This window comes from Podarcis bocagei (genome assembly GCF_964188305.1).
Source record: "Podarcis bocagei genome assembly, chromosome: 1".
Taxonomy (NCBI): Eukaryota; Metazoa; Chordata; class Lepidosauria; order Squamata; family Lacertidae; genus Podarcis; species Podarcis bocagei.
This window is the reverse complement of record NC_138125.1, coordinates 50,242,515-50,255,952: the sequence shown is the minus strand read 5'-3', so window position 1 is coordinate 50,255,952 and position 13,438 is coordinate 50,242,515. Positions and strand designations below refer to the sequence as shown.

The following is a 13,438-nucleotide window of genomic DNA, read 5'->3' as shown; positions in this document are numbered from 1 at the left end:
GGTTTTATATTCAATGTATGTTCAATAAAAAAAAAGAAATTCCCCACACTTTGCTTTGTACTCACCTTTACAGCTGCCATTGTAAAAAGTAGTTTTTCAGGAGTGGTTTTGCCAGAACACCTGTCCTTCACTTGACTGACCACAACCATAAAGTCATCGTGACAGCCTCCAAAGGTCAGTACAGAAGAGTACGAGTAAGCCAGCTTTAAGTGCTTCATGTAAGCAAAGGATAAGATGATTAGGGACAATAAACTGCTACATAAGAGCATTGGTCTTCTACACCCTCCTCTAAACGGTTTTAGGAATTGTCTAAGCCTCGTTCATGAATAGGTTTGAACAAGTCTCTCAGCCTGAATTTCTCAAATGAAATAATAATGACAGTAAAGCATAACAGAATGCCACACAAATGGTTAAATCATAAAATGTGTATAATCCAGTTTTGGTTTTTTTAAGTGCATGCCATGTTGAAGCAGCAGTTAGTAGTGTGACTTTAATGAACTGGAAGTCCATAAACTGAGAACGGCTTTTTCTTGAAATCATCTGATTTCTCTCTTATTGCCTCTGGTTTTATTTGCCACTATCTTTCCTAAAGAAACAGCTTATTTTATAAACAGTTTATTTAATAAATACACCTGATTCAGCCAAATAAATTGTTTTGTCCTATTCTGTAATCAGAGTCAATGACAGAATGTATGTCCAGTTTCTGCCCTGCATGGTTATTGAAATGCGGTTCTGGAGAAAAGAGCTGAAATTCCTCTGCCACTGTTTCTCAACATACCAAAGTATTATATTCCAGTATACTGATTCCATCTTCATTCACAGCTATCCAAAGTGGAGAGTCTTCCAAGGGAGAAGGTAGGACAGGCTGGGGAAATAAAAAGACACAGTAATACTGTTACAATGTCATGCTACCATGGAGGGATAATAACAACTGATAAGTCTGTGGGTTCATATTATCTCGTGCACATTATTAACTATATCATATCTGTTGAAAGCCTGTATCACAGTGTGCATTACTGTTTTTAAGAAGATGCATGCTGGTTTCAGTTTTTTTAGAATCTTTAGGACAAGAGAGGCCCAGATTTATTACTGATGGTAAACTAGCATTTTGCTATTTCAAGGGAAGTTACATTGACTGCGGAAAGTGAATGGAATGCATGTTGTTGCCCTGATTTGGGGTTTTTTTTTGGTAGTTTTAGTAGCACTTTGTTAATCAAACACCTATTCAGTATCTCCATACAAATAAATCTCCCGTTCCAACCCTGAATGGTGATGAAATACAGTAGTGTTGTAATAATTTCAAGCTGCTGCAGGAATATTATTAGGAGGGAAAAACAGGAGTCTTATATCAGGACAGACCATTGGCCTATCTAGTTCAGTATTGTGTACACTGAAAGGCAGCAGCTCTCCAGAATTTCAGACCAAGGCGAGAAGAAAATGGTCTGTCATATTGTCTGGAAAACTTCTTAGTTTCCATTTTAGCTCAATAAGGATTTTCACTGGCTTGCCTTAGATACATCGTAGGGCTGGATGGAAGTAACCCCATGAGCTAGCGGAAGTGAGCAGGAGGACTCCTGCCAGCACAATGAAGCTTCCTTGCCCTCTGTGTCCACCAGATCTACTCTGGAGGGTCATGAGAACCCCCAGAACAGAGGGCGTGGGGAGGAGAAGGGAGATCAGGAAGCAGAAATGTTTGTGCTGACAGAATGATTAATGGCACCCTCCATTTGCTTAAGTTGTTATTACGGTAATAATTCAAGGGCAGTGGCAAAAAATCTTACTGCATTTATCATGTAAGTGTGAAAGTTTCAGAGAGGTAAAACTCTTGACAAGTAAGATTTGGATCATTTATCCTGCTTGTCTGCTAAAGCTAGTTTTCATTGCAATTTCCAAAGGCTATGATGTAGCGACCCCTAGTGGTAGGAAGACTAACAGCTTGAAAACACTGTTCCTTATCTATACCGTATCCCTATCCCTGTGTCTTCCCAGCTATGACACAAAATCCAGTATGTTATCCCAAAAGGATATTCTGTGGAATATAGTTCGATAAAACGTGTTTGTGCATAAAAACACAGCATTACCTTAGCAGGAAACAGTTTGGCTCCAAAAAGAGGCCATTTCCGAGCCACAGTCAAATGGATCCGAATGCATTCTTGCGGGGAGCATCCCTGCAGCGCCATCCACTTTGTAGCCAGTCGGTCAGCCAGCCGCCTATAAGAATAAGATCAATCTGTCACCTTTTTCAGCAACGGGCTTATAAAAATAGATACATTAATATAGTATCTGTCACCTAAAGGACTCAAAGTAATGCTTTTCAAAACATTAGATGGTGGAGTCACTACAGTATAGCAAAAGAGTGCAGAACATAGCACTTTTCACGCGCAAGCCACCAGACTTTTGTTTACATTTTAGCCATTGCAAGATTTCACAAGTTGACACCTGATTCTGGAAGTCTGCAAAATGAGTCAGACATTATGCTTGGATGCAAAGTTTGCAAATCAACAAGGGTGTAGGAGCCCCAAGGCTCCACTTAATCTGCTTCTGGAGACAGCAGCTGTTCCCACTTCAGAATGCTGTGCTGCTGACCAGGGGCACTTCCACACAGTCACTGTCTGCAGGTGGGATTCAGTCACATAGCAGCAAATACAATGAAAGCTGATTTGGAGCTCTTGCACAACAAACTCACGTCCCAGAAAGATCGGATTTTTTTTTGAGGTAGGAAAAATGAGGGGCAAATGCACTAGGAAGTGTGGGAGAGACTTGCTTTGATGCAACATTGCCTAGCCACCCTCCCCTGCAAACAATTCAGAGTAAACGCCCATCAAATAGCCAAGGTTATCCAATCTCTCAGCAAACAAATAAGGATGAATGATCACTGAACAGATCATCTGGAAGCACTCTTAACAAAGGGCAGACTCTAACGAAGAGCCTGCTTTTTTCTACCCAGAAAGAGGTGTCAAATTTTAAAAGCAGTGCTTTTCTTCTAGGGAAAAAAGGTGCCAGTATTGCGTACCCTTGAGTACCCCCACAAAGAAAACACTGTTTATAAGAGGTTTAACAAAAGGAACATAACTTTGAATGTACCTCTCATTTAAATCAGAACCAGTGAAGGCTGTGAATGTCCTGTGTGAGTGTCTGGACGCAGTTGGAGGATGGATGGTGGCTAATGGATTGAGGTTGAATCCTGACAAGACAGAAGTATTGCCACAGGGGGAGGGGTGGGGGTGGGAGACTACCTGGTTTTGAATGGGGTAGTCATTTTGAAGGTGGGAGTCATTTTGGACTCATAGCTGTCCATGGAGGTCAATTCTGTGTCCAGGGCAGCTGTCTACCAGCTCCATCTGGTACACAGGCTGAGACCCTACCTGCCTGCAGACTGTCTCGCCAGAGTGGTGCATGCCCTGGTTATTTTCCACTTGGACTAATGCAATGCTCTCTACATGGAGCTACCTTTGAAGGTGACATGCAAACTACAACTAATACACAATGAGGCAGCTAGACTGGTGACTGGAAGTGGCTGCCAGGACCATATAACACCGGTCCTAAAGGATCATCACTGGCTCCCAGTAGGTTTCCGAGCACAATTCAAAGTGTTGGTGCTGACCTTTAAAGCCCTAAATGGCCTCGGCCCTGTATACCTGAAGGAGCGTCTCCACCCCATCATTCAGCCCAGACACTGAGGTCCAGCTCTGAGGACCTTCTGGTGGTTCCCTCACTGCGAGAAGTGAAGCTACAGGGAACCAGGCAGAGGGCCTTCTCGGCAGTAGCACCCTCCCTGTGGAACACCCTCCCATCAGATGCCAAGGAGATAAAGAACTACACAACTTTTAGAAGACATCTGAAGGCTGCCCTGTATTGAGAAGTTTTTAAAGTTTGATGTTTTATTATGTTTTTATATGTACTGGATGCTGCCCAGAGTGGCTGTGGAAACCCAGCCAGATTGGCGGGATATAAATAAAATCCTCATCCTCAGTTTGAGAGAGTCAAGTTGGTATTATTTGAAGCTGTGAGTCTGTCTTCCTTTATAGGATGCAAGTGTGTGCTTTGTCTTACTAATCAGAATTTCTAAGTGATAGGTGTGTGTGCATCCAATGATAATTAAAGGTAAAGGTAACCCTGATCTAGGCCAAGTCGCAGACAACTCTGGGGTTGCGCGCTCACCTCGCTCTACAGGCCGAGGGAGCTGGTGCTTGTCCGCAGACAGCTTCCAGGTCATGTGGCCAGCATGATTAAGCTGCTTCTGGAGAACCAGAGCAGTGCACGGAAATGCCATTTATCTTCCCGTCGGAGCAGTACCTATGTATCTACTTGCACTTTGATGTGCTTTTGAACTGCTAGGTGGGCAGGAGCTGGGACTGAACAATGGGAGCTCACCCCATCACGGGGATTCAAACCGCCAACCTTCTGATCAGCAAGCCCTAGGCTCTGTGGTTTAGACCACAGCACCACCCGCGTCCCAGATCAATGACAATTAGCTAAACTCAACCCTTGTATTTGCATCTTATTTTTAAATATAGAATTTTATTTTTTAAATAAGGTTCAAAATTAAAGGACTAAAAAGAAAAACAGCATATAACAATGCAAGATGAGCACTAGATAATATTTTATTTTTAGCTCAAAACTCCATATGGCAAAAAGCAGGCAGGCATGCTTACTCTTCTTACCTTAGCTGCTCTGCAGTAGTGCTATGCTTGTAGCGCTTGGGATAGAATTTGTCCAGGACCTGCTGGAGAAGATGTTGCGTTTTGGAGTGGGATGACCTTCCAGGACTTGATGGTACTGGCCGATCTAAGTCTCCATATTCCACCTAAGGGGGGGGGGGATACATCAAAACAAACAATTGTTTTGTGCAAGTGATTAGTGTGTGAGTGCTTCTCTCTCTCTCTCTCTCTCTCTCTCTCTCTCTCTCTCTCTCTCTCTCTGTGTGTGTGTGTGTGTGTGTGTGAATGTGGAAGGCAAGCAACTATCAGAGGCATAACTAATAAAGAAGGTAACGTAGAAGTTCTAAACAGTAGACTAGAATTCAGATTAACAACTGGGATCTGCTCCTTTTCAGGGTTCCATTGCCTTGTCATGCTTTCTTCTGGGAAAATTCATTCCATTCTCCCTCCTTGGTTTTCTGTTCCTACTCCCTCAAAAACTCAGTTTGTGACAAGTGTTGGATCAACATCTTAGCTAAGCCTAGTCATGTATTGCACTACAGGCAACTCCTCACTTGTGTGGGGATTGTGTTCCTGGCTGCAACATGCGTCAACGGGATGCACGGAAGTTTGACCCACCCCATTCCACCCCTGTCTCCTTGCAGCACTGAAAACAGCACACGTGCCAGTGGTCACATATGTGCCATTTGTCGGTGCCTGTAGTGGACCCTGCTGTGCTTTACCAGCCTGTAACCTACGCTGTACTGACTTCATCAAGAAAACTTTTAAACCTTGGAGGAGTGGTGGCATCACCGACGCAAGATGGTGTTTTGATCCAAAATGAAGTCTTGCTCAAATTTTTAACAGCCCCAAGCAGGCTATGAGCTGCAGAATCGGAGGATCACAAAGCAGCACTCTGGACAACTGGTTTTCACTGCCATCTCAGATCATCAGAGAATCACAAGCCCAAGCAACAGCCGATTCCAATGTGGCTACCAGCGCTCAATGCAGTGAAAAAAACAACAACCCAGAGAGACCAGAAGCTCCATTTGATATGGCAGCTTTAGCTGCCCTAATTAAAAGAACTGCCCGAGGACTGGGGTAAAGCACTGATGCTGCTGAGAGGAGAGATTTTAAAACGCACCCAATCTCAGATGTTTCCACAATAGTTTTTCAAACAATCAAAAGATGGGACAATCACTACACCCAAACTTAGCCCTACTATCTTTACTCCTCAGATTAAGAGCATAACCAATAAAGACCTTATCCTCCATTTATCAACTGCAGCTAGATAAGTGATTGTCAAAAATCAGAAAGCTCTAAATGCAAATCTTTTTTGAAGCCTGGATTTTGCAAGTATGGGACACTGTGCATAAGGACAAACTCCATTTTCACAGTAAGAATATTGATCAGCATTGTGGGGGATGACTCACACTTTCTGTACGATAGGGTAGCCTTTTATTGACTTTGTTAAGAGAATCAAACATGGTTTTCACCCTCCATCAACTCATGGAGCATTATGGAGAGACACTTTCATTTGACGGCTATTTTTCTTTCTTTTCTGTACAACTGCTAAGTCCTGTTTTCTTTGTATGGGTATTTTTTTTTGCTACTTGAAATTTAAAATCAATAATAATAATAATAATAATAATAATAATAATAATAATAATAATAATAATAATAATGTGGGTTAAACCACTGAGCCTAGGGTTTGCCGATCAGAAGGTCGGCGGTTCGAATCCCCGTGACGGGGTGAGCTCCCGTTGTTCGGTCCCTGCTCCTTCGAACCTAGCAGTTCAAAAGCACATCAAAGTGCAAGTAGATCATGGCGTTTCCGTGAGCTGCTCTGGTTCGCCAGAAGCAGCTTAGTCATGCTGGCCACATGACCCGGAAGCTGTACGCCGGCTCCCTCGGCTAATAAAGCGAGATGAGCGCCGCAACCCCAGAGTCGGCCATGACTGGACCTAATGGTCAGGGGTCCCTTTACCTTTACCTTAACCACTTCCTCCACAGTGAAACCAACTGTAAGATTTGGTTGTGATGCCTATGAATAAATCTTCCTTATGCTGATGGAAACAACGACTTTTAAACCTCCAGTTGTGAACATTTATGAGTTCCAAGCCCAGGACATTGACCAGATCCAGACCTGCTTAGCTTCAGCAAGACCGTGTCTTCATGTGCATTTGAACCAAACCGTAGCCTTAGAACCACTGCCTACTCCAACATGCTACGCAGAGATAGAGAACTTTATAGCGGTCACATAAAAATATTCAAGCAGTATCTGTGGTTCCTCTTCTAGCTTGAGGGAGGGCATGTGGTTTTTACTGCCTTGGAACCACCAGTGACCTTATTGCTCCTTGACACCCCCAAGCATGAGGGTTTGGCCACTCACCTGAGCCATCAAAGCTGCCATTTCCAGAGCCAGCTCCTTATTGACAGGGAATCTCCCACTGGCTATTTCCCCACTAATCTGGAAAGCCAGCAGCAATCGTTCTCGGTCCGTCTCACCTTTTGCTTGGCTTCGGAAATACAACCTAAATGGGCGAAAAATGCCAAAGAGGAAAAAGAAACACGCCAACCACACCTTAGCACAGCATCTAGACCTTGCTCAGTCTAAGTACAATGAGTCTTTACTTACAGCTTTAAAGCTAATGTCGTATCGGGGAGATTACTCAGGGCACAATCCCCAGGGAAGTTTTCCTGCACAGACCTGCACATCTCCAGTTAATTTCAAGGGAATATATGGAGGGGAATTTTTTTGGCAGGGACTTCTCTGTTTTATTGCTATAAGGAAGCACACTTAACAGAAGCGATGGGTCACTGTTGCTTACCAGAAAGGAGAAGGGGAAGGATGGTTCAAATGCACCAGCAGAGCCAATTCAGCCAATGTCAGTTGATAAGTCCCAGTTAAGCAGCCTGAATTATTGAGAATTTCCTCAATAATTTCCCCCCCCCCCCATTAATTTCAGTTCTAGTTAAATAACAGAAGTAAATATAAAGCTGGATCAAACCTTAAGCTCCAGAAGACATAGGGATGCAATACCAATCCAAGCCAGCAGTGGGCAGTACCTGTTTTTATACGTTAGTTTCACTATTCTCGTGCCACCTTCATATTTTCCAGGATTCAACTCTTTCAGAGCTTGCTCCCACTTTGAAATGACATCACAGATCTTTAAAAGAGAGACTGAATGAGGCTGAAGACAGAAACTTCATGCTAGACATGCATAAAACAGCACAGGTCATAGGACAGTACTGCGAAACCTGGGCTCATTTCAGTGAGACATGAATCCTTATAAAATATTGAAACTTTGCAAAGGATTCAGAAATAAGCATACCTACTGTGATAATATTTGAACAGGCACTATTTAGAAGCCATGAAAAACTTTTAACTATTTCTTTGGACAACAAAACAAATAAATAAACAAGAGAGTCAGTGCCAACATATTTTCAATTAAACATTTACAGATGTGTATGCTGTACATATAAAACAAAATATTCACCTTTCTTTTCATCAAAAATAATTCCATATCATTAGTCTAGTTAAATAATAATCCTTACTCAATACTAAACTAAATACGTGATAATGTATTTACTCAGTTAATGTGTTTGTGGGAGGGGCGGTTATTGGATTATATTGGGTTTTTTGGGTTATGTATTTTGTGTTCTCATCATCTGAGGCACTTGTTCATGTGCCTCCTCCACAAGATGTCCAGAGAGTGGCAAGACAAGAACAGGCCTTTTCTGCAGTGGCTCCCCGCCTGTGGAATGCTTTCCCCAGGGAGGCTCACCTAGCGTGCCAGGCAAAAACGTTCATCTTCTCCCACGGCTCTGGCTAATTAAACAATCTATTGACTTTTAAACTGTGTGTGGCAGGGTTATCGCTTTCGTTTGTTACTGTACTATATGTTTCTGTGTTTTTATATTGTAAACCACCCTGCGATCCTCAGATGAAGGGCGGTATAGAAATTTAATAAATAATAATAATAATAATAATGAGTAATCATGCGTAGTCACCTTCATAGGGCCTTGTAGGCAGTGTTCTAGATCCCTACCAGAAGGATCGTCTGTAAATAGGTAAAACCCTGAGTTTGAAGACAGCCTCATTCCTGTCTCCTGGTTCAGCCGCTGCAAGAACTCATCCACGGTTGAGGAGCCATCAAAACCGACCACCTGAAATGAAACAGTTGAGAAACAATCATGAAGACAAAATCACTGCTGATGGGTGAGCACATGGACACAGTTTAGCTGTACAGATCCATCGGCAAGCATAACCCATGGCAAATTCTGTACTGAGGCAGAGGAGGACATAATGGGTCATTTCACCCAGCCTTGATATCTTCTCAGTGTAAAGTCACCCAGCCCTCTTGTCTCACCTGGTAGGTCCCATTCATGAAGTGTACTGGGATGCTGAAGGGGAGTGAGTGGTGGTAGGGATTCCTCAGCAAAATGGACACGACCTCCATTCGGGAAGGTCTAGCTTCTCGCTCTCTAGCTTTCAAAGTGCGCTCCATTGATCTTCGACAGTAGATGGCATACTTGCCTATTTCGGTTCTAAATCACAGAAGCGGGGGGGGGGGGGGAGTAAAATATGTTTCAGAAACACCCATTGCACTATTGCACTATTGCTTTTTCAATAACTATCATGCTGTTGCATGTCACCAGGGGTTCCAGGCGCTCACCCAGGGTCAGTGTTTCCTTTTGGAAATGAGGCACAGCAGAGACTGTGGTGTTTTTATGACATATGGTTTATTTACACATATATGCAGCCTGCGCCTGCAATGGAGGGGTTCACAGCATTAACACCCCCAAATGGTATTGTTTCTCCCATAGCTGCAACCATGAATTCAAAATTAAACATTTCTTCCGCTAGTGAGAATAAGTTGAATCCCTTCCTATTAGAGCCATTCATAAAAATTGACTCCAGTTTAACCCAGACAAGACAAGCTCTTCACCTGGGGTCTGCATGCTGCTGTAGGTGATGCTTGAGATACCAAAGGAAATGTTGCTGAGGCAGGAAGAGAGGAGCGCAAAGAGCAAGTAATTGCCAGCACTGTGAAGAAAAACAGGGTTACAGTGAATAAAGCCACCATTTCTGTTGTCCCTGCCATTTATTCTCAAGACAAAAATATCATCTACCCAATTCTCATGGATGGTTGATTCACACATCACAAATGCTACTGAAGCAATAGTTTTGAGGGAGGGAGTCAGTTTTGCAAAGGATCTATACTAGTGTAAATAGATACTACTCTACCGGGGAGCAGCAATTTACTGAGGTTGCTTGCCTGGGTGCCCTGACCATTAAAAATATGCTTCAGCTCCCATCAAACATGAAGAAGCCTTATTACGAGGACTTCATTCCACCACTATCAGACCAGTATAAGGTGTAAGCGAGGCATTAAGTGTGTAGGTTTGTAGTCCGGTTTTCTGAGGCAATGATCAACCACTTTTCAGTGTCACTGTGAAGGTTTCCATTCTATATCCAGTGGAGCTGAATGAGTATGGTCTGATTTTACCTTTTCAGTTATCATTTCTCAGGCTTTGCCTGCATGTTACCCTTCTGCAGGGAATCAAACTACTTATCACACATGACCAAAAAAGAAAAAAAGAAAAAAAGTTTCTGTGGAAATAAATACAATTGCTGCCAGCGCAAATGCAAACATGTTAAGAAGTTCTCTGTTAATAAGTTATTTAAATTCAGACGTGGCAATCGGCACCTTGAACAGGGGAACATTCACCTGGATGATGGAGTGATTCTGAGCTTCTCTGCTGGTCTGTTTGACTAACTGACAATAGATTTCATTCTGCAGCTCACTGTGAGTCAGGCAGACCTGGAGCGCTGTCTGAGCCAGGGTCACATGATAATCAATAGATGGAGCTTCCACAGGAATGTTGATAAACAGCTGGCAAGACTGATAAAGGGGGGTGGAGAACAGAAGTACATTAACTGAGATGGATTAAACTTTCCTCACAACCATTAACAAGTTTATAATCTACGACAACGATGACGACGACTACAGTGGAACCTCGCTTTCCGAACATAATCCGTTCTGGAAGTCCGTTCGACTTCCGAAATGTTTGAAAACCAAGGATCAAAGGGTTGCTTGCAAAGACAATGGGAAAAAATGAAAAACGCGCCTTGGAAGCCATTTAACTTCCGAGGCGCATTCGAAAATGGAAGCATCCACTTCCGGGTTTTGGGTGTTTGGCTTCCGAAATGTTCGGCAGCCGAGACATTCAAAAACCAAGGTTTGACTGTATTTAGATAGGGCCATCAGAATGCACTGCATTTCACAGAAGAGATTATAAAATGACATGTCCCTGCCCCAAGGAACTTGCAATTCAGTATATGGCACAGGAAGTGAAGCAGAGGCAGGGGCTTAACAGGGAAACAACATGTGGTTGTTTCAGTTGCACATGCTAAGTTACAGTCTGTGTTATTGTAGGGGGTAGGAACTAGGGGACTGTGTCAAAGGCTTCATGAAAAGGGTATTGAAGGATTTGAATTAAGATAATGGGCATCGTAGGTGTTTCCAAAAGGCAGTTCCAAGATTATGGGGCAGCAAAAGAGAAAGGGAAGAGTTTTAAGTTGCTTTTGGGCCTTGTGCAAACTTGACTCTCCCTTTCATCTTTCTTCAAAAATAAAATAAAATGCTTGAATAGTATATGTGGAGAGCCGTCTCTGTAAATACCTTGAAGAGTTTGAGGGCTTCTGTCTGCAGGGCTTCTGAAGGCAGAGTGGTGAGGGAAGCCTGCAGCCCCTCTTTGCTGTAACACAGCATAGGATGTTTCCACAAGGGAGAATCTGAATCAGTGGGAGGGACAAAGCTAGTTAGACGCTGCACAGGGCAAGGGATATTGCAAAGGAATATTAAAACTCTGGCGAATGAATCAGAAGTTGAGAGCACCACGCTACTTCATCAGCATCTTTGGACTTAGAGCCATTCAACACAGTTAGAAAACAGCACAAAGCACAGCCCTCCTGGCGACATCCCATTTCAAAATGCAGGTGAGGAACTATGTGCTTGAATTTTCTGCCATGTTAAAAACTCTGCACTAATGGAAATGCAGGACATTGGGGAGAAGGTCAGGCTACAATCCTTTTCCCAGACTTGCTAGGTTTCAACATGCAGGGAGTTTTGTTACAGAATATCTTTTAAATATTAGGCACTCACCTGCATTCTCAAGCAATGTGCCCTGAGCATGTAAAGGTAAAGGTACCCCTGACCGTTAGGTCCAGTCACAGAAGACTCTGGTGTTGCGCACTCATCTCGCTCTGTAGGCCGAGGGAACAGACGTTTTTCCGCAGACAGCTTCCAGGTCATGTGGCCAGCATGACTAAGCTGCTTCTGGCGAACCAGAGCAGCGCACAGAAACGCCGTTTACCTTCTTGCCAGAGCGGTACCTATTTATCTACTTGCACTTTGATGTGCTTTCAAACTGCTAGGTGGGCAGGAGCTGGGACCGAACAACGGGAGCTCACCCGGTCGCGGGGATTCAAACCGCCGACCTTCATATCGGCAAGTCCTAACTTTTCTGATTAACACAACAGCAAAAAGGCCACTTATAGAAAGGTCTCGTTTCAGTTGTGAGGAGAGCACCATTTAGTCTTTTTATCTTCTATAGTCCAAATATACTGTGTTTAATTAAGGCAGGCTTCCTCAACCTTGGCCCTCCAGATGTTTTGAGACTACGATTCCCAGCATCCCTGACCACTGGTCCTGCTAGCTAGGGATCATGGGAGTTGTTGGCCAAAAACATCTGGAGGCCCAAGGTTGAGGAAGCCTGAATGAAGGCTCTGTTACTCCACATCTGGCCAGGGCAAGGATGGGAGCAGAACTGTCTTTACAGTCTACTTAGTTGGATTTTGCACATTCATTGTGCCTGCTCACCACTGTGGAGATGTCATAAGAGGAAGAAAGTATCCATCTGTCAGAACATTTCCAATTCCTGTGCTTCAAAATTGTCTGTTACAACCTTGGATCAGGAGGAGGGGAAGCCACCATGTTGACAAATGACAACAGCACAACAAGCTCCTTGGGAAAAATATTTTCCTTTCTACTTACTTGGGTCTCCTTCTGCATCTAGTAGCTTCCCAATCAGCTGCTCATATGCAGTGCCTGCCTTTGCACTGCTACTTCCTGCTGCTACTGTCAGATGGTACAACCAGGTATCCTTAGAATAAAAGGGCAAAGAAAACTGAGCTGAAAATCTCATAGGCTCAACCTAAGAACTTTAAACATATAGCATACCATCTGGGTGTATCATCTGGCACCAGTGATAGACGTACAGGGCTAATTTCTTCAGTTTTCAGCAAATGCAGCTTGTTTCTCAGTCTATAACAGGGACGCACTCCTTCCCTCACAACTGGAGGGAAGTTATACTTTGCAAGCACTAAAATTGCAAAGATTTTGTACCTGGGAAAATATGATTGTCACATTTTCCCAGCAAAGCATATCATACTTAATGTTCCATTGCTGATAATCTGGAGCCCTCCCACGAGTATGTAATAGAATAGGTACATTTTAAATAACGGAATTTATTATTTAAAATGCATCTATTCTGTAATGCGGTTAATTATTATTTTCCTAAATACCTTCTCCTGTTTGGTACGAATGAGTAGGTAGGTGGGACTCTGCTCCGGAGGGTGAATAACCAGGGTGCAATGTGAAGAAAGTAGCCCCCCACCATTAGCCTCATAATCTTCATCAGAATCACAGGAGCGATCAACTTCTTCCACCTTTGATTCCCGCAGGTGCAAATGGCCAAGGGGGCACTGAGAAAAGAAGGCCAAACAGGTT

General features: G+C 43.4%; 1 protein-coding gene across 5 annotated transcripts in view; it reads right to left on the bottom strand.

Moving 5' to 3' along the window:
- Positions 1-13,438, bottom strand: part of PLEKHH1 (pleckstrin homology, MyTH4 and FERM domain containing H1) — a 53,202-nt gene that overhangs the window by 4,394 nt on the left and 35,370 nt on the right. For all 5 annotated transcript variants that reach the window (XM_081212818.1, XM_081212820.1, XM_081212821.1 and 2 more), the window contains exons 16-28: positions 13,234-13,413; positions 12,704-12,812; positions 11,330-11,442; positions 10,376-10,549; positions 9,593-9,690; positions 9,014-9,191; positions 8,655-8,810; positions 7,710-7,810; positions 7,033-7,174; positions 4,665-4,807; positions 2,082-2,211; positions 779-865; positions 66-212 (exon numbers count right to left, since the gene is read on the bottom strand). In XM_081212818.1, the coding sequence (XP_081068944.1) occupies positions 66-212; positions 779-865; positions 2,082-2,211; positions 4,665-4,807; positions 7,033-7,174; positions 7,710-7,810; positions 8,655-8,810; positions 9,014-9,191; positions 9,593-9,690; positions 10,376-10,549; positions 11,330-11,442; positions 12,704-12,812; positions 13,234-13,413 (1,758 nt within the window). The remainder of the gene's footprint in view (positions 1-65; positions 213-778; positions 866-2,081; positions 2,212-4,664; positions 4,808-7,032; positions 7,175-7,709; positions 7,811-8,654; positions 8,811-9,013; positions 9,192-9,592; positions 9,691-10,375; positions 10,550-11,329; positions 11,443-12,703; positions 12,813-13,233; positions 13,414-13,438) is intronic.